The sequence below is a fragment of the Sturnus vulgaris genome, chromosome 9 (assembly GCF_052056855.1).
Source record: "Sturnus vulgaris isolate bStuVul1 chromosome 9, bStuVul1.hap1, whole genome shotgun sequence".
Lineage (NCBI taxonomy): Eukaryota > Metazoa > Chordata > Aves > Passeriformes > Sturnidae > Sturnus > Sturnus vulgaris.
In genome coordinates, this window is record NC_142251.1 from 29068817 (window position 1) to 29088860 (window position 20044).

The 20044-nt window shown below is 52.9% G+C and overlaps 1 protein-coding gene and 1 long non-coding RNA gene across 2 annotated transcripts; both read left to right on the forward strand.

Moving 5' to 3' along the window:
* Positions 1-4852: 4852 nt before the first annotated feature.
* On the forward strand, positions 4853-9336 carry LOC148222878 (uncharacterized). The gene is made up of 3 exons (XR_015805548.1): positions 4853-4989; positions 7346-7443; positions 9205-9336. It is a non-coding gene; the product is annotated as an uncharacterized LOC148222878 (long non-coding RNA).
* Positions 9337-9663: 327 nt separating this feature from the next.
* LOC106852243 (regulator of G protein signaling 16) lies at positions 9664-15675 on the forward strand. The gene is made up of 5 exons (XM_014874723.2): positions 9664-10034; positions 11188-11289; positions 11976-12037; positions 13320-13486; positions 13787-15675. The coding sequence occupies exons 1-5, from the start codon at positions 9688-9690 to the stop codon at positions 13985-13987; spliced, it is 879 nt and encodes a 292-aa protein (XP_014730209.2). The 5' UTR covers positions 9664-9687; the 3' UTR covers positions 13988-15675.
* The last annotated feature ends 4369 nt before the right edge of the window (positions 15676-20044 follow it).

The window sequence follows — 20044 nt, forward strand, 5'->3', positions numbered from 1 at the left end:
AATTCTAAGTTTGGTCCATTTACATATCGGGGTTAATCCTCCAATTACAGCTTCAGGTAATGAAGTCATATTCCCCCAGTTTGCTCTCCCCCAATTCACTTTTTTTTTATACTTTTCAGGGCCTGGGGCTTTAGGGTGTCCTTGAGTTTCAGGCCTAGAGGGATCGTTTTGTCTGACCAAAATGTGAAGACAGTGGCTAACACTCTATATGGAGTTTAGAGTCATGCACTATTGCAGAACAGGATTTGAAAAATATAAAAGCTAAAATCTGAAGGTAGCAGCCTGTGGTCCCAGTTTCACCCAGTGATCCCACAGCTCAGCTTCCCAGCACTGTGGCATCCAACAAGTATTGCAGGTGCTGAAGGGAGGCCACCTTGTCCATCCCTGCCTTCCTCCTTTCCACCCTCCTTTTGCCTGTAAGTGCAAAAAGCATCCCAGAGCGGCCCAGGATGTGAGAGCCAGCAGCAGGAGGCTTAAGCAGTCAGGGCTTTTAAAGAGAAGGCAGAAGGCCACTGCAGCAAACAACTGCCTTGTGGTATTCTCTCCAGACAGACCTGAGCGGGCTTGGCTGGTGCTGACCTCTAGTGCCAGCTGAGGCTCCCCAGACAAGGCTCTGCACATCCTGGGGAGGGTCACAGAGACAGCCAGGCCAGGGGGCACAGCAGGAAGGAGATGCTTGTGTCGAGGAATGTGAGTGGGGACAATCCCCAGGCTCCCCTGGTGGCCACAAACCCTCGTCGTGTTCAGAGTGTGACTCCATCCATCCCTCTGCAAGATCCTCCAGCAGCGTTGGTGCTGTTGTCCTTTCATTTCACATCAGGACTCGTGGGAAGACTTCAAAGTGGCCAACACCCTGTAAATCCAAGCTCCCTTCTCTCCTCCATCCACCTGGGGAATTGCTTGGAGCAGGGCACAGCTGGAGATGCCATTGCTGCAGTGGTGACAGGAGCTGGAATCAGGCTGGCTGGTGTAGGAGAAGAGTTTTCCCCATTAAATTGGTGTCAGATAAGGCCCTTCCATTGGGAATAGCATCCTAGAACACAGAGTGGAGCAAAAGTGTTGTCTGAGGCATGTGAGTCTACCACAGTTATTTTTGTTGCTGCTCTTGCAGTTTGTCTCTCTGGAAGGAAAGCAGACTAGTTATTTAAAGTAAAATTCTGTTTTTTCTTAAACAAGAAAATGGCACCAGCTGCTTCTTTTATGACAAATGCCGTTCTGAAGTGAATCAAAATAAGCAGCTTGTAGCTCTACCCCTTAAACCAGGGGCTGATCAAGGAAATAATGACTGAGCCAAAGCTTTGGAAAGAGCTGAGTGGTGACTAATCCCCATCAAGGACAAATATCCTATCCTTGATTCATCTCTTCCTGGTGTGAAAGAGATATTCACAACCTACAAACCCATTTCCCCTCTCCACAAGCACACACCTCCAAAATTTTCCTCCTCTTTGGAGCAGCGTTAAAGTGTGCCATTACATGAAGAGAGGGGAAAAAAATTGGTTCACTCAGTTCTTTTTGTTCTGTTTTCTGGCATGTACCCAGTCAGCTCCCGGGTAGTTTGATGGCAGAAGGGAAAAAGAGTTCACAAATTTCCTTTCCCTTTTCTATGAGCTTCAGGTGGTGCTAACTCCAGGATCAGATGTAGAACACTAATCCATCTAAAGTTTCTCCTGCTTTGGTCCATCAGCCAGGCTTGGGATGCTTTCCATCACTTTTGGTGGACTCACTAATGCACCAAGGGGTCCCTGCTGTCCATGCTGGGGAGTGTGAAGGGCAAAGTCTTGCCAGGCTAAGCAGGGGAGGGGGAAATTGCTGTGTGTGTCTGGGGGTGTGGGTGGATGAGAGTGCATGTGACTTCATCTGTATCTTATTTAGTGTCCTTTACTAGAGAAGCTTTTCTGAGACATAGATGTGCATGTTAAAATAGGAGAATTAGGCATAAATGACATAAACTGAGATCTTTAGCCAGTGTTGTGTTTGCCTCGTGTCTAAGTCCGAGTAGTAGTAAGAGACGTAAAACTCTGCTAAGCTTCCAGTTACCCCTAAGAGCACATGTATCAAACTGAACTGAATGTTCACTGATAGACACAAAACCAAAATGTTTACAGCATTCAGAGCAATAGCAAAGCATACCTCATGCCAGTCCTGGAGTGCCTCTCACCCATCAGTGCAAGCTCTCCCCTACCTGGGGGCCTCCCCCAAAATCCTCTCTCCTCTGTCCTGTCCTGGTTGTCTTCCCTCCTCCTCTTCCTCCTCCTTGAAGCACTCCAAACTTTCCTGTCCACCAGCACTGTTTGTCCTCATCTGTCTGAGCCTGGGTCTCCCCTAACCTCCCCCTGTTTGCCTCTCCTCCATCCCCATCCATCTCTCCTCTCTTCTTTGCCTTTCCCTTCCCCAGACACTCATCTCTGGTCATGCCATCTCCCTCCTACATGCCTCCTACTGCCACTGTAAAGCTCCTAAGAGCTCTTCCTTGCCTGTTATATAAGAAAAAAACGTTTCACATCATTTCTGCATTGTCTTTCATCCCTGGGGCTGCTGCAGTTGTCTCTTTCTTTGGTGCTGTGCTCTTTCTGGCATCGTAGCATTATATCCCAGAACTGGAATTAAAGTTCATTTTGCTGCTAGACCAGAATGCTTCTCTCTACCACGCACCCCTTGGGCTTTGCAGAGGCTCGTCTTGTCCCCAAGTCTTTTGTCTTCCTTCTTTTTCTCCTTTTTCCGTGCACGCTGCACATGCAGTGCTTGTGGCAGGGGCTGGCTAGGGTAGAGGGCAGCCGTGCTGGGGTCACTCACAGCTGGGCACCCCCGTGGCTCTCTGGTTTATAAAAATAGTCTCAATAAAGGTGTGTGGGTTGTATTTGCTCGGCAAAGTCAGTCATTGTGCTCTGTGCCTCCTCCTGGCTTTACAGGAGAGCGTGCCTCTAATCTGGGGCTGCGCTGAACTCAGCGGAGTTCAGGGAACTGAGGCCGTGGGAGGGAGGTGGCAGAGGGGGATGAGATTGTTACCAAAAACATCCAACATTCCTGGCGAAAAGGCGCGGGAGAAAAGGCAGTGCCTGCTCCTGGAGGGACCAGGGAGCTCTGGGGACCAGCTGTGCTGTGAATTGTTTGTCTCAAGTAGCCCCACACCTCCCAGTTTGCCTCATGTGCTGCTCGCCCCAGGCTGGCTCTAAAACATGATGGATGAGGAGCTGCTCAGCTTTGCATTTCCAGAGGAGATAAGAGCGTTATCCTGAGAGGAATGTCTTCATGGTGCTCTGACAATGCCTGCAGCCTCCAGCTGAACAGGAGTGAGGGGAAGGAGGCACCTGCTGCCGTGTTTGCTCCTGCAGACCTCCACGGGACCCCTGGCAGCAAACAGAGCAGGGTACGAGCACACCCTGGGGTAGATTCCCCCTTCCTTAAGAACCACGACTGAAGATCTCATCTTTTTATAACCTCTCTCCCCAGCTCCTCTACCCAAATCAGAGCTCATTTGTCCTTAAGCTCCTTGGCACCTCCACCTTGGTGGGATGGCAGTGTCCCCTTGAGGACCTGACTACCAGCCAAAGCGCCCACCAAGGCTGCTTGAAATAACAAAGATATCTCATTCCACTGGAAATAAACTCGTGGGTGGCTCAGAAGAGACTGGGGATGGCTCTGCTGCACGCAGTGAACCCAGGAGTGAGCCACCAGGTAGAAAGAACAGCTCAAAAGTGCTTCCCTCTGCCACGTTTTTATTTCTGTGAGATCCTGCTGCTGCAGCTGCCACCTCTGCAGTGCCCAGGTGCTGCTGGTGTGGGGAGGTATCAACAGGAGCAGCTCGGGCAGGCCACGGGGGCTGTTCAGTCTGATCCCTTCCTGCTCAGGGAAAGGCTTGGGCTTGGCTCCCTGCATTCCCCCTGCTTGTTTGCCAGGCTCCCCCTCCCTGGGAGGCTGCAGGAGCTCCTCAGCCACGCCACAAACCCCTCTGGTGACCATTCCCCACCGAGTCGTGTCACCACGTTGTGCAGTGTTACACCCCTTCTGTATAGACACCCCGAGGACGTAATAAACAGCCTGAGATTATTTGTGCTCTGCCTGAGTGTCTGAAAAGCTGCAATCCCGGGGATGGAGGGGTGTCTCCCAGCCAAATTGCAGAGGAGGAGCTGTTTCTCCTCAGCCCCTGGTTTCACTGGTGCAGACACACTGGATGGGGCAGCAGAGTGGAGATGTATTGGCTCCGTGGCTCAGTTGGGGAAATTTGGAACCAGGTTCCCCATGGGTCCAGTTTGGGGGGATGAGTCAGAAATGTGCCAGTAGGGCCTACAAGGAAGGAAAATCCCAAGATCCTTCCAGCGGCACATTGCTGTCCTTCTCTGAGCACACCCCACCGCTGCCCACGATAGATTCCCTGCCCCAAATCCCAAACCCATCGTGGCCAGAGGTGGAAACAAGTGCTGAGCCTCTTCCCTGCACCAGGAGCAGCGGTGGGGGATGCAAAAGCTTCTGGGAAAGGGAGGAGTGTGGATGGATAGAGTATGATCAGGTCATGAAGAGCAAACAACAAACGAAGAGCTTTCTCCAGGCTGTAAAAAACAACCCTGTGCTCCAGCAGGCAGCTCACACCTGGGCCTCAGCTTGCTTCATCCTTATGGGATAAACCAGGGAGGGATGAGCAGGAGAAGGGTGAGAGTCACCAGCCGGTCATGGGCCAGTTTGGGGGGTCTGGAGGAGCCTGGGGTTGCTGGGGAAGGGTCAGGCAGCATCTGAGGGCAATCCTGGCTAGCAAGGGGGGAAGAGGGGGCATCAGCAGGGAGCAGGGCAGTTGAGGCAGGGCTAGGTTTTAGTGGGAAATTGCATGGTGAGAGATTTAATGCAGAAACCATGTGGGGCTTCAGTGAGGGAGGGCTGAGCATCTCCTGAGCAGGTCTGGCCAGCAGGAAAAGCAGTGACCTGGATCTCATCTGGCCCTGGGCACACTGAGGGCTCTCGCCTTGCCTGGTGCACAGCTCGCTCTCCCTGTGGAAGGTGAGTGTTTGCTCTGTGGTCTGCCCGGGGTTGCACTTAAAAGCAAAAACTAAATGGGCTTATTTTCCTCTGGAAATGGGTGTAGTGGAATTTACCAGTCCCTCTGGCTTCTTTCTATCCCCCTTGTTTTTTCCCCTAAATCCCTTCTTCTACTGTTTTTCCTTTTAATCTGCTGCTTCTTCCCTCAGCCTGTCTCCGAGCCAAACCAATTTGAATGCATCCAAGGAAGGATCTGCCATTAGTGCTGCTCTGTCTCTCCTCTTAGTTAGGATATATTTAGCCATCATCTTTTAGCTTTTTTTCCTGGCTGTTCAGTGGCTTTAAAAAGCAGGTGCCGGGAACGGAAAGGGAAGATTAAAAGTACCTGCTGTCAGCTACCTCTCCCTGTGCAGCTGTGCAAAGCAAGCACGTGAGCAGAGTGGATAACAGCTGCCCCTCCAAAACCTCATTTGTAATTCTAATTATTACTTCTTTTTTAATATTATTTCAATAATCTCTTTCCGCACTGCTACAAATTTCCAGAGCAGCTATTTCCTCCCGTGCTGCATGTGAACGTGGCACGTTGGGAATCCATCAAACACCCCGAGGGCCAGGGTGAGGGGTCCTGCATGGGCAGCTGGGATGTCCTGGCATGGGCTGGGCAGGCACAGATGGAGCCAGGCTCTCCTGCAGCCACAGGGATATGGTGTCCCACAGCTGCCCCTGACGGTCCCTGTCCCATAAGCCGTGCCCAGGGCTGAGATCCAGCTGCAATGTGGCTACTTAGGGACCACTTGCAAATGCCTGGCTGCTGTCTCAGCCTTGGCAGCTTCCCTGCTCCTTCCTGGCACCATCATAGAATTTCTCAGGTTGGAAAAGACCTCTGAGATCATCAGGTCTAACCATTGACACAGCACTGCCAAGCCCACCACTAAACCTGTCCCCATCACTGCACTCCTGCCTGCACAGCACCAGCCTCCATCCCATTCCCATCTCCCTGGCTGACTTCTCTCCTTAAAGAAATCCAGGGCTTATCAACAGCTTGCAGGTGGAGGAAGGGGCTAGGCACCATGAGCAGGGCCTTTAAACCTCCTGTTTCTGCTCCTTTGCATTCAGCACCTCCCTGATTTCATGGCAGGCTCTACTGGAGCACCTTCAGGTTTGACCATTCCCGATTGCCACCTCTGTGGTTCCCCGCTGGTTTAGGAGAAATCGGGACAGACTCCTTGGTGAGCCTGCCTGGTGATGCAGTGAGACCCCAACAGCACAGCTCGGCCTTGGCTCTTCCCCTCTTCCTTCTCCCTTCCTCCCCTTCCCAATCTATTTCTGTATCTTCTCCTTATTCCAGTCATACAGTATAAAAATACAAAAATACCGCTGCCAGAGCTTGACTGTGCACTGGGGCACTTTGCACCCTGACACTAAATCCTTGTTTTCCTATTCCCCACCCCATTTCTGTAGTTTGGGGCTGAACCCTTTGTTTCTGTGCTTTCCAAAGTTGCTGGCATTTTGCAAACACCCACCCAGAACCCTCAGCAGCAATCCCTGGGGTTGATGGGGCGAGTTTTGCTGCCGAGGGTGAAGCCAGGCAGTGGCTGGACCCCCCAAATGCTGCTAAGGGTGGCTGTGGGTGCCTTCACAGCCCAGGCCAGCCTCAGCAGGCAGCTGAGCACCTGCCTGCGCTGCCAGGACCTTGCTGCTGGAAATGAAACTGCTATGGATGGGAGCTGGATTGGTGCTGGCAAGGCTGTGGCACGCTTCTGGGAAGGGAGCCTGGCCCCAGGCGTTGCGACACAGATGAGATTTTTGTATTCCAAAACAAGGGCTGATAATGGAGGCAACGGAGCCGGAGCCGCGGGAGGCTGCTAAGCTAAATGAGACAGGAAGCACGTAATTAAATTAGATACAGAGCAGCATGAAGACATCTGAGTACATGTATGGGGCTGGGCTGAGAGGCTGTTGCATAACCCTGGGAAGAGCTCTGCACTATGAAATATCTCACCTAGTGCAGCCCATACTGGCCAGCTGCCTGTCCTTGAACAGCCCCATCGGAGGGGAGAGCCAAAATAGCTGCCCAAGGGGTCAGAGGGTGGCTTGTGCAGGGGCCTGGTGGCTGTGGCACAGTGGGCAGAGGGTCTGTCCCAGCCTTGGTGAGGAGGAGTTTGCTGGAATAGCCCAATCCCACTCCTGTGCCTGGGCTCAGACCTGCACACGTGGGTCTGGCACTGCCCTGTGTCCCAGAGCCACAGTCTGGATCAAACACCCTGCTGTGAGCGTGGCATTCCCTCTGGCTTTGTGCCTCTTCTGGCTGAACCGCTGTGGTGCCCAAAAAGACACAGCCTTTGCCTGACTCCTTCCTTTCCCTGGGCTTGTACAGGGCTCTCTCTCTCACCATGGGCAGTTCCTCACCTCTGCTTCGCTGCCAGCTTGGCCTCACCTGAGCCCAGAGCTTCAAAACCTGCCACAGGGGACAAGGTAAAACCACACACACACTTGTCCAATGCACTTTATTTCTCTGGGGAAAAGCAGCAGGGAGACAGGGCCTGAAGCAAAGAGGGGGGGTTTAGCAGGCTGTAATCTCAGAGATGTGCAGAGTTTCTCTGCTCTGGCTCACATCCCCTGTGCTTCTCACCAGTCGCCATCCCAGCTGTGTTTTTGCCACAGTTACATTTGCCTGGCTGCTTCAAGCAGCACGTGGTTCCAGCACAGTGGCTGTGCCAGGCACCATGGAGTTACAGCCAGAAATCATCTGTCCCGTGTGCCTGCAACACGTGTCCAGGCTCCTGGAGGTTTTCCTCTTGGCTTGACCTGCTCACACCATGCCTCAAACACCAGGGAGAGTTACCAGAGCATCCTGTGACTTTGCAGATCTTCAGGTGGGAGGATGGGCTGCAGTTCAAGAGGGGAAAGGGACAGAGGTGAACATTTCCACAGCATTTCTGTGGAAAACCAGGGAGGAGACGGAGACGCAGGTGATGAGGAGAAGGGGCATTGCCACCCTAAACCCTCTGGTCACCTGCTGAGGCTGGAGAGTGAGTGCCAACCTATTTTAGCATGATCTCCACATCTCCTTTCCAACCCTGGCCATTCAGTGACTCTGGAGCAGCTGAGTGTGGCTTCCCTGTGGGTACCAGGAGCCTGTGCCCACGTTCATGTGGCACTGCTGCTGTGACACCAGTGCTCCCAGCATGGTGTGGCCAAGCACTTCCAAAACTGCTCCCAAGCACTGTCCATGCTGTGGGTGTGCACAGACCTTCTCAGCAGCTGTACAGGCAAAGGCAACCTTACAGCCATTTACTCTTCCATTTCTTCCCTTGAATCCACAGAGAGGATCACAGCTCTAATCATGATTTGAAGGCACAGAGAAGACATGAATAAGAGCTTCGTGTAGCTCCAGCCATTTATCTGTGGCTGAATATCTGCGAACCAAAAAGGTTTAAATTGGATTATTTGAGTGAAAACCCCCAGAGCCATCAGGAAAGAGGCTGCTCTTACATTACAGCTGAGACAGGAGCTAAAAGTGTGTGTTCAGTCATTAGTCCTGATGCATCTTTCCTGTCTTTCCATGAGCAAGACCATGCTGTGGCTTTTTCTAAGTGATGAGAGAAAGATAGGCCTCTCCTTTACTGCTCAGTGGGGCTGAGGTACCTCGTGCTCCTCCCAAAGTCCCCCACCCAGATATCCTCATGCTCCTGCTCCCAAAGGCAGCTTGAGAGGAGCCTTTCTCCCTGGCCCAGGGCCGAGATGGCTTCGTGCTGCCACTCTCCTGGCACAGTTCACCTCTCCTGGGAAGGATGCTCTGGCAAAGGGAAAGATGCTCTGGCAATGTGCTGTGTGTGATGAATGCAGGCAGCAAGGGTAGGAGACAACTTGAGCTCTGGAAAAATGTCTGAGCTGGGAATAGCAGGGAGGAAGGGAGAGGATGAGGAGTGGAAATGGCAGCTGTGGCCTTGTGCTTGGCTGGCCATGAGCAGGAGGGTTTAAGGTCACTCCCTTCCAGAGCCACTGAGCTGGGGAATTGCAGGGAGGGCAGCTCTGGGATCCTGTGTGAGCCTGACCTCAGCACAGGGCACCTGTTGGTTGTCATGAGCCTCTCGTTTTTGTAGCACCAGACCCCGGGGTTTGCTGGTGTGCACTGGTTTAACCTTTTCTCTTCATCTTTCTCCCTTGCTTGCTCAGTCCTTCCCCTCCAGTTTCCGACTTCTCCCCGGCTTTTAAAATCCTTTCAATTTTCAGGTCTCAGCAGGATCCTCCATTATCAGATGCTTTCCCAGGTTTTGGCTCTCTTTGATGTGCATCCCTTCCCTTCCCTTCCTTTCTCCACCACACACCCAGCAGGGAATTTGTGATGAAGAAGTGCAATTCCAGCCAGCACACAGGGCCAGACATTGTCCCTTATATATTCCAGCTGTGAACTGGCAGTGCCATTAGGAGGGAAGTGCAAACATCACACCCTTCTGCTCCATCTGGATCGAATGGCCGCAGGAAGCACAAACCCTCCCGACCCTGCTGGGCTGCTTAAACCACTCGGGCAGAGCCTGCTGCAAGTGCGGGGAGGTTTGGAAGCCCTCGGGATGGAGCAGCGGGATGGAGCTGACGACTCTCGCCGAGCGCTGCAGCGTCTGTCCTGCCCCTCGCTCTCCCACCCGGCGTTACTCAGCAGGCTCCAAACGTCGGTGGAAACGAGCCTGTTTTTTTCCTGTTCTCGAGGAAGCGGCTATGACTGTGATGCTCAAGGACGAGCCTGGGCCTCCCACTCCCCCCCTCCTTTACCAGCACACACAAACTTACCTAAGCCCTTATCTTCTGAGCAGCTTTTGGTTGGCTGGAGGCTGGAGCGATGCTGGGTCCCCCTCCCCGCTCTCCCGCCTCCCACCCGATATAAAGCGCGGCTCCGCGCCGCTGCTGCAGCCGCCAGCACAGACCGCGGGGCCGGCGGGGCCGCAGCCGCCTGTTGCACCCCGCTGCCACCCCCGGGAGGAGCCGATGAGTTGCTGGATGCCTGGGTGCCCAGCTCTCAGCATGTGCCGGGGCTTAGCCGCGCTCCCCATCACTTGCCTGGAAAGGTAAGGCGCTTCTGGGAGGCAGAGGGTTCGCTGGAAAAGATGCGCCTGGACCGGCCTCTGCTGCTGCGGATGTGATGTTAGGGTAGAAACTGGGGCGCAGACCTCGAGCAAACACGCAGCGAAGTGATTTGTTGCGGCTGCATCCCTTCTGCTCCCCTGAGAGGAGCACGGAGGTGAAACAAGCGGAGGGAGAGGAGGCTGGACAGGGCTGTACAAACACACCAGGGCTCCTCTGCCTCTGCACAACTTGCTCCGAGTTGACAGCAGCAGGAGTATTTTTGCCAACACGGCTGAACTGTTAAGTGACATGTTGCTCCTCCTGCAAAGCCCCACGCTGCCGGCTTGACATTTAAACCCCTTATTTTTGTACGGGCGCCTCGGGACGCCTGAACGAGCCGCGCACACAGCAGCCGGGCCACACGCCGCCTGTCCCCTCGGGGGCACCCTGGGGACACACAGGAGCCGCTTCTCCTGCCCTGCTGCCGCAGACACCTCCCGCTAGGGAGGCGCTTCCTCCGTGCCCTCGCAGCGGAGCCGCGGGGACACGGCAGGAGCATCCCAGCCTCTGGCACAGGAGCATCGGGGCTGCCGCTGCCTCCTGAAGGCATGGGGTAGGTGGATGGCGCTGCTGCGGAGCGCTGCCCTCTCCACGGCCCGGTGACAGGCTCCTGGGGACCCCAAAAAAAGAGAGCAGGGGAGCGGCAGCCTGGCAGCAGCGAGACGCTCCCGCTCTGCCGAGCGGAAAGGAATCGCTGTGTTTTTTCCAGGGGAGCGCTGCCGGGAGAGTGGGATGGGAAAAGGATCCAGGTTAGCTCCGGGGAGCTGGGGGGGCTCCAGCTGGGCACTCAGCAGCTGCTCTGTTACCTGCCCCAGAGGAAAGAGCTCGTCGTGCTTTATATTCCATGTGTCTCTGCCTGGGAAGCGAGCAGGAGAAAACAGTCCCCCAGGCTTAATGCGCTGCCGAGCGCGGTTGCCAGGGAGCAAGAAAAGCAAGTGGGGAGCGTTTATTTCACACACCAGAGAGCAAAGAAGCGGCTGAAGCTGGGGAGCGAGGGCTGTGCCCCCGAGCCCGTAGGGTCCAGCGGAGGGGGTGGCCCAGCAGACTGATGGTCCAGCGATCCCACATTTCCCTCCCTCCCTCCCTCCCTTCCAGAGCCAAGGATCTGAAGACCCGCTTGGGCATCCTGCTTCATAAACCCGAGCTGGGACACAAGACGGGGAGCTCCAGCAAGCTGCAGCTGGGCTCTAGGCGCAGGTAAGCCAAGCACTGCTCTGCCCCAGGTTCAGCCCGGGCCAGGTCCCCGTGGATGAGCCTTTCTTTCCCGAGGGATGCTCCTGCCCATCTGCGCAGCAGAGAGCACAGCTCCCCCTCCACATAGTCCCACCCAGGCGGGCCGGGAAGGCGGATCACTTCCCAGCTCCAGCGCTTATAAAATCCGACGGGGGAACGGATGCTCTGGCATTAGGCACAGAGAGCAGGGCCTTGGCGAGAGGCAAGGAACCCGCGGGGCTCCTGCGCTTCCTGGTGGCTGGGATCCCTAGGGAATGCCGGCAGCATTAAACACAGAACACTAAATATTGCTGCTGAGGGCAGGGGGTCTTCCTGCAGAGGGGACTCTGCTGGACCAGCACCAGCAGAAAAGGGCTCTTGTGAGCATTCCCTAGAGAACCTGCTGGACTTGTATCGGTAGAAAAGGTTTTTTCTGAGCAGCCCCTAGAGAACCTCCTGGCCAGCAGCATGGAGCTGAGGTCGGGTGAGGCATCAGGGAAGGTAAAACAAAAGGAGGAGAGAGGAAAGAGAGCCCACAGGTAATGGATATTGGCCTCTGGCTTTGGTTTCCTGCTGAATGCCGCTGTCTCCCATTGATGGAGCTGCACAACTGAAGTGCTCCCATCCCTCACCGCTGGACAGTGAGCCTTACATCCTTTTGTCTTTTCCAGAGACTCCTCCCGAGATGTGCTGGAGTGGAGGGAGTCCTTTGACCAACTTCTCAAGAGCAAAAGTGAGTAGCGTCTTGTTTTCTTCTCTTGGTGAGAGCGTGTGGGACAAATGTACTCGTAGTGAGCTGTATGACTGAAGTCAGTGCATGATGAAATCTCGCCTCCTCCTCAAATGAGGTGTTTTAGGATTTAGAAAGAGATCCCTTTCCTGCCCAGATCTGAGGCACAGGGCTCATTGCCTGCCCCATGAAGCCGTGCCCTTTCCTCCTGGCTGCGTGTTTTTGGGAGGCAGAAGTGTTGTCTCACTGCTGCCTTGGGACAGGAGTGTTGCCACGGGCATCCCATGAGGAGCAGCCTGTGGGGGAATGTCATGGTATTCCCAAGGCACCCTTTCTCCACACTCGGGAGAAGGCAGTGTCTGCCCTGGGTGTCTGGTGGGAACAGCGATGCAGCCACCTCGCCTCAGGCTTGTCCAGACAACTGCATTGCTGCCCTCTGTCTGTCTGTCCTATGCCCCTGGGGATGGCTCCTCCACAGGGGGAAAGGAATTCAGCTGTTTTACTGAATAACCCTGGCCTTTCCTCCCTCTGATATCAGCTGTGGGTCTGTGATGCACAGGGCTCCTGTGAGGTGCTGTCTCCCTCTCCCCTTTGCAGGCAGCTCCTCCAGACCTAGAGGTGGGACCTCTTTTCCAGCCCCACACATCACCCCCTCCTTACACTGGGCTCTGCACAATGGCAGAAGCAACAAATTTTAATTCAAAAGTAATTGTCTACCTTAAAAGCTCTTCCCCAGCCAGACAAAGTCCTTCCACAGTGCTAGTCTGGAGCCAAGTTTATTTCTTCTCCCAGTCTTCCTCACGTGCTATGATGGCTAATGAGCATCTCCAGCTTTGTAACTTAATCCACCCTCCCAGCGCAGCTTTGAAATCCTTGCTGCAATTACTCTCCTGTCCTCAGCATCTCGTTCCCCCCGGATTTCAGCTGAGAAACCAAAACCAAGGCACCGCTGCTCGGCTCCTGCAGCGTTCCGATGCGTCAGCGCGCTTCTCCTTAGGTAGAATTGGCTCTTTCCTGAAGCTGTAAAGAAAATACTCTGAAGCCTCATTACAGAAAGGTCAGATAAATAAAAACCAGAGGATTACTTGTCTGTGGGAAAGGATTTTATTGGAGTCTAGAGGCCAATTAGCAGTATCTCAGAGGGTGGAATTTGCCCGGAGGGAAAGGAAATCTGCAGATGTCACGATGTGAGCTCCCAGGGCTCAGCTCGCCAGGCAGTGTCTGCTGCTGGTCCTCTTCCTCCCTGCCTTCTGTCCCATTAACTGCTCTTCTCTCCCCTCCCCAGGTGGGGTAAATGCCTTCCACACCTTCCTGAAGACTGAATTCAGCGAGGAGAACCTCGACTTCTGGCTGGCATGCGAGGACTTCAAAAAGACCCGGTCGAAAACCAAGCTGGCCTCCAAAGCCAACAGGATCTTCGAGGAGTTTGTCCAAAGTGAGGCGCCCAGGGAGGTGAGACCATTTTCTGGTGGCATCAAATAGGGTGGGAAAGGAATAAAATATCCTGTTGGGTTTTGTTAAAGCGCTTTTGGATCAGTGGGAAGATGCGCTCTTGTTCATGAGAGCTTTAATTTCTAACATCGTGTGCTCCATCACAACTGGCTCTTTAATGCTGGAAGAGAAATTGAGCCTAACCGTGAAGGGATAGAAAGGTTTGTGAGCGTCTTCACCCTCATCTGAAGACGGATTAAAAGCAGTTTTTGTCCTGACATAGGAGAGGAGTTAACATTTGTGGGCGCTGCTGCCTTGCAGGTGAACATCGACCACGAAACCAGGGAGATCACCCGCAAGAACCTCTCGGGGGCCACCTCCGCCTGCTTCAACGAGGCCCAGGCCAAGACGCGCACGCTGATGGAGAAGGACTCCTACCCCCGCTTCCTGAAATCCGCCTCCTACCAGGACATGAGCAAGCAGGCCGCCAGCCGCGGCACCAGCAAGCGCTCGCACACCTGAGCCCAGCCCCCGAGGGGGGACGAGCCAGGGGGCCAGGCACAGGGTGGGATGTGCTTTGCCACGCGGGGTTTTGGCTGAAGTTCTGGGATTTTAGCGGGATCCCCAGCACCTGGAGCGCGTCCCGCTCCGCACGGAGCCGCCGGACCCGGCGTTCCTCCCTCTCCAGGTGGGAGCCCGGAGCATCCCCCTGCAGACACGGAAAAGAGCTCGGGTTTGAGCTGCGAGTCCGGGGAAAAGAGATGGGATTGCCCCGAGCATCCACAACCCAAGAGCTCCCACCTGCTCACGGGAACCTGCCACTCCCAACGCGCGGGGAATGGCCGGGATAAAAGTCCCGAGACTTCGTGGCATTTTCAGCTGGAGGGATCCTGTGCCTGCCTTCTCCTGATCCCAAGATCCTCCAGCTGTGCCCTATGCATGCTCTGCATCGAAGCTTTCCACCTCCTTCCAGTGCAGTGACGTTCTTGTCCCTCGCTTGAGCTCCACGACCTTCAGATTGCACCTAATCTTAGGTCACGTGCCTGACGTTTTATTCTTATTATTGTTATTTATTTCATCATTGTTGCTATTATTATATCTATATTTATCAGAGGAGCACTGCTGAAAGCACACATGCATGTCCCCTGCTCTGAGGAGCTTGCAAATTAAATTATTTTAGCTGTTGTAGCACTTAGCATGCCTCCCACTTTTTCTGTGTAATAATTTGAGAGGACCAGACAGATCTGTAGCACAATTGTGGAGCGAGGTACACCAGTAGCAGCAGGGAGAGCTGCTAGAGGGCTTGGAGGACCACAGATGGCAGTGCAAGGATGCTTTGCAGCCCAGGTTGTTCCCTCTCTCCCCTTAAAGATGTGGAAGGCATCTCAGCACACAGCAGCTTGTCCTAGGCAGGGAACAGAGAGGTTAAAAAGGCACTTTGGTGAGAAACTCTATGGAAACCTTGATTTTCACACATGGGAGAGAAAACTCAGGGCTTTGCCTGGGTTTATAATCGGGCTTGGTGTTGGGATGGTGAAACCAGTCTGCAGCCACAGCACTTTAGCAGAAACCCGTGGGGTGAGTGAAACCAGTGCCATGAATTCAGTGACTCGGAGGGGTGGCAGGACACATCATCAGCCCAGGCCTGGGGGCAGCTCTTCAGAAAGTCCCTCTCAGCAGGAAATTTGGGGTCCTGGAGAGGTGTGGATCCCAGCTGGCAGCAGCTGCCTGGGTGGGTGCTGTGAAGCCTGTGCTGGGCCCCGGGGAATGTGCCAGCAGCGCTGCTCCCTGCTGAGGGCTGCTTTCCAGGGCTCTGCTTATCCCTAAAGACCAAACCTGGAGACCCTTACCCCAAGGGTACTCACACCTTGCCACAGGAACTCTCTTTTGCCCCCCTGTCCCAGCAACAGCCAGAGCACAGCATCCTTTGGGATTTTCACAGCTGCTTGAGCAGAGCAAGGGACCAAGGACCAGTTTGGGGATTTTACTCTGAGTGCTCTTCCACCATCCCCATCCTGGTCCCACCTCTGAGCCTCTGGCTGCTGTCCTGGCTGTGTTTACCGGGGGATATCAGCTGCTTTCTTATTTATTATTTATTTTTACAACTGGAACCACCTTTGCTGTGTTACTGAAGTGAATGATGCACAATGGTCTGTTCTCATTACCGACGTAACGTTGTCCTTACAGAATAAAATGTCAAGAGAAAAATACCCTGACAGCATGGGCTGGGTCTGTACTTTTTTTTTTTCCTAGTTTTGGACTTCCAATTCATTTTCACATTCTAGTTCTGGATGCTTTGCAAAGCTGCTTGTGTTGGGTGGCTCAGGGAGCGTTTCCAGTCGCTTTAAAAGTGACAGTGTCAAGAGCAGGAAAGGAAGGGGGAAGACTTTTGAAGCATAAAATTTTGTAGTATTTGGTTTATCAAAGAAAATCGAACAGTTCATAGAAAGAATGAAAGCAGAAGGGAAGTTCTGAATGTATGAATTGCCAGGGTATTCAGTACTGCTTGTATTGCTCATAATTTCTGAGCCCTTTACAGCACTGCAGTTTCCAATATCTGCTCAGTATTAGTAAAACACAAATGTCTTAAAATTGAGAGGATGCAATTTTTTTGGCAGAAAAAAACCCTGCTTTGGGGTCACTGACATAAATAATACCTGATTTTTGTCAGTGACAAAATCATCAGTAGGACCTGATGATTGAATTCATTGACAAGGGAGAAAATCTCTGGTATCAGAGGGGTTATTAAAACCATCCTATTCCTGTGCAGAGTGCTTTGAGGTCTGAGCAGTTCCCTGGAGTGCTCTGGGAGGGAAGGGAGGGTTGCATGCAAAGAGCTTTCCATGGAAGCACCCAGGGCTGCCTGTGGCAACACATGGAGAGGAGCACCCCAGTGCAGCTCGAAGGAGTGCTTGGAAAAAAAAACCCAACAGAAATGTGGTTTTATTTCAGTTGCCTTCCTTCTATTTATTGTGTGTTCTGGAAGCCAAAATTAACTGGCCTGCGTCAGCGTAGGAGAGCGTGAGGGGACTGCCGAGGAGGAGCTGGAATCCCGGGAGAATAACTTGGGAATACGCATGTTCCAAGGTGCTACTACGAGCACAAGCCACCCCCTGCCATTCAAACGCATTTTACAAGAACCTGCAGCTGCAGCAGAACCCCCTGTGCCCCCTGACACAGCCATGCAGGGTCCAAGGATCAGCAGGCTCTGTAAAATCCATTGGCTCTGCTCCATCCCCAGCCATGCAGTGGAAAGCAGGTCGAGCTTCCCCTCACCTTCCATTTCCTTTTAAATTAAGCATGGCCTTGTCTTACAAGCCAGGTGATTTGGGATCATAGAAGTTTGCATCTCTATCTGATCTTCGTCCGTGTCAGAGGGAAGAAATGAGCTGAAAAGTGTCCAGGAAATATTTAAATTACTTGTCAGGAAAGAGAGCAGCAAAGCAGACTAGAAGCAGCCAGAATCAAAAATAATGTTGTTGTTCCTTTTTTTTTTACTGCAGCTTCTGAAAGAAAAATATGAATACTTTGTCTTGCACACCTTGAAGTTAATTTAAAACTGATTGTCCATTAAAAAAAAATTAAACAGGCCAACAACAACAAAATAAAGAAGTAAAAAAATATGGAAGTAAAACCTTTTTGAGCTTTCTTTAGAAGTACATGTGAGGCTGTGTCCACCCTTGCTGCATTATGCGTGGCCCAAGCTGAGCCTCAGCCTTGGTGGCAGCTCTCAGACCCCACAGCTGATCCTGGACAATCCCATTTGCAGCCCAGTTTCCTCTGAGATGCTTCCCAAAGAGAAAACCCAGTCACTAAAAAAGCCAGAAGCCAGCCTTGCATCCAGCTGTGGCTGCAGCCAAAACCCAGTGGTAATACAACAAAACCTTAAAGCCTCGGTGGGGGATAAAAATAACCCCAACCCACAAAACCACGTTTGGGAAAGAGGAGCCAAAGCTTCCCGTGGCCGGCTGTGGTCACTCCCAATAAACCCCGGCTGAAGTTTCCCAGGGTTTGCAAATTTGGAAGATTTGAGCTCCGGGGAGCCACCATGAGGGCTGGCACTGCCCTGCCCCCAGGCTGTGAACACAAACTTGCTCCAGGGCCAGGTTTCCATGAGCCAGGATAGGGGGATGGATTTATTTGGTGGGAAAAAAAAGCCATTTCTCCATGCTCTGGGAGCCAGAGCATTCCCAGCAGCAGCTCAGGGGCTCCTGCAGCCAGAAGGTTCCTGCTCCAGTGGGACCAAGCAGTTTTGGGGTGGTCTTAGGACATGGACACAGATGCAGGAGTGCACTAAGACAAGGATTTAGGCAGGTGGATGTGCAGATATTTAAGTGTAGGAATTCTGAGCTTTCATTTTCCACGGACACACACGAGTGACAGCAGGCTGCATGCACGTCCACCCGTGATTTATTCCTCTCTTTAAAGAAAGGCCGTGAAGGAACGCTGTGCTATCTGGATATGTTTTGGGAGAGGATGCACTGAGCCATTTCAAGCACTCTGCCAGCCCCCAGGCCAGTGAGCAGGGAGGGAGCAGCTGCATGGCATCGCTCTGCAGCTTCCACTCCAAGGCTTTGCCTCAACCGAGTGCCAGAACTCACAGCTGATGTGCTCCACTCTGAACGCCAAGGTTGTCAATGCAAGGATTTGTACCCCTGGGCTGCCTCGGGAGCTGAGGAAGGATGAGAGAGAATTTTGCTGCTTTCAGCTGCTGCTGGGGCACGGAGGGCAGTGCTGGGGGCTGCAGCCCTCCTGCCCCCCCGGGCTGGGCTGCCTGTGCTGGAGGGGAGCTCGGGCATGCTGCAGCCCCAGCCTGGGGCAAGGATGGGCATGAGAAACAGCTGGGAGAAATCCTGCTGGAGATCCCTCTGCTCTCCTTGGGAAAGGCATCCAAGCTCAGCTGCTCAGCCCGACTCCTTGTCTGACCTGTTCTGGCTGCTCTGGGCTGTTTTACAGGGATCTGCCCTGCTCTCCTTGCCCAGGGACTGGGATGTGCTGCCCTGCTTGGTGAGATCCCTGCCTGCCTCGCCGTTGCCCTCACCTCTTCTTGCTTTGCTGGCAAAAATTTCTCTTTTGGTGGTGATGAGGATTGAGCAGCAGTCCAAAAAACTAGAAAATGAAGTTTAAAAAAAGTGAAAATACTCCATAAAAGGCATAGACACGGGGGATGTGGTTCAGTGGTGGACTTGGAGGTAATGGATGATGGATGGACTCAATGATCTTGGAGGTCTTTTCAAACCTAAATGGTTCTGTGAGAAGAGGTTGATGCTCCTCCATGGGTAGCATCACCTGCCATCCTTCTGTGGACTATTTTCCAGGGTTGTGTTCCAGCACTGAAAGTCACATCAGCACAGTCAAGCACATAAACCCTGGGATATTCCCACTTGGAAATATAATAAGAAAGCACGTGAAGTGAACATGAAGAAAAAAACTCATCCTACTATTCATAGCTCCTTTAAAAAAATAATTTTGCCCTTGGCAGGCAGTTTTTGTTGCCACATTTTGCCTCGTGTTTATTTGTGGCTGCTGGGAGGACAAGGATTCTCAGGAGATGTCATCTCAGGAGAGGGGATGCAAAAATGGGTGTAACTCCATCAGAATGGAGGAAAAGGGAGATTTTTCTTAGCTGTGCCCTTGATTTCCCTGCTGTCTGTGTCTCAGCAGCTCATCTCCTGAGTCCCTGGGTGTGTGGGGGCAAATTATGACTGTGCAGATGCACAAATACAGCAGGAACTCCATAACCCAGAGGCTACAGAATGCTGGTGGAGAGGGGCTCGGTTACTCCCCCACTTTAGAAAACCTCTGAGATCCTTTCATTCCCTGGAAATTGTCTGTCACAGGGACCCAGAGTTTAAACTTATGGCTCTGTGAAAAACAATTTGGATCAGCAAAGCACTACCAGCAAACCCTTCTTCACTGCCACAGCCCTCTGGTTGCAAACACCTTGTTCCCACCCCCACAGGGTTTGGGTTCCTACCATCCTAGGGATTTTCATCTTCCCACCATAAGATAACAAATGACTTTAATAAAACCAGCAAGCCGAAGAAGGCTCTTGTACTTGGGTGGGTGGGTGATGTGATGTTGTTATTTTGGGGGGTTTTTTAACGCCTTTTGGCTTTTTTTGGATGTCTTTACTGGCTTTGAAGCTGAGCTGTGCCCTTGCTCTGGTTGTTTATCTGTTTTTCAGCCTGCAAACAAGTACCTGAACACCAGCAGCTGCAGCACACAGCCCTGGTCAAACCAGGAGAGATTCTTCCTGGGAGTTAAAATGAGATCCTGACAGCTGTGAGACAGATTGCAGATTGCTCCCTGAGTTTTCACAGTCTCTGTCCCCTTGGGGCTGTGTCAAGGTCTCCTGTGGCAGCACAAACCCTGCAGAATTCCATGCAGAGACCGTGGGATGTTCCCAGCCCCTGTGGATGCTGTGGGAAGCAGGATGCCCCACACCACAATGAGGTACAGGGATGTGTCTCCTGCAGAGGCAGAGTTTAGTGAAAGCTGGCATGGAGATGTGAGCCAGCAGTGCAGGGAGCAGTGCAGGCATCCATAAGGATTGGGATATCCATGGAAAACACGTGC

What these genes read in the sequence shown, in the direction of transcription:
- LOC106852243 (XM_014874723.2), top strand. Translation starts at nt 9,688, where the DNA reads ATGACTGTGATGCTCAAGGACGAGCCTGGGCCTCCCACTCCCCCCCTC. An exon ending in CCAACTTCTCAAGAGCAAAA is followed by an intron (nt 12,038 to 13,319) that starts GTGAGTAGCGTC and finishes TCCCCTCCCCAG; the next exon opens with GTGGGGTAAATGCCTTCCAC. An exon ending in AAAGTGAGGCGCCCAGGGAG is followed by an intron (nt 13,487 to 13,786) that starts GTGAGACCATTT and finishes GCTGCCTTGCAG; the next exon opens with GTGAACATCGACCACGAAAC.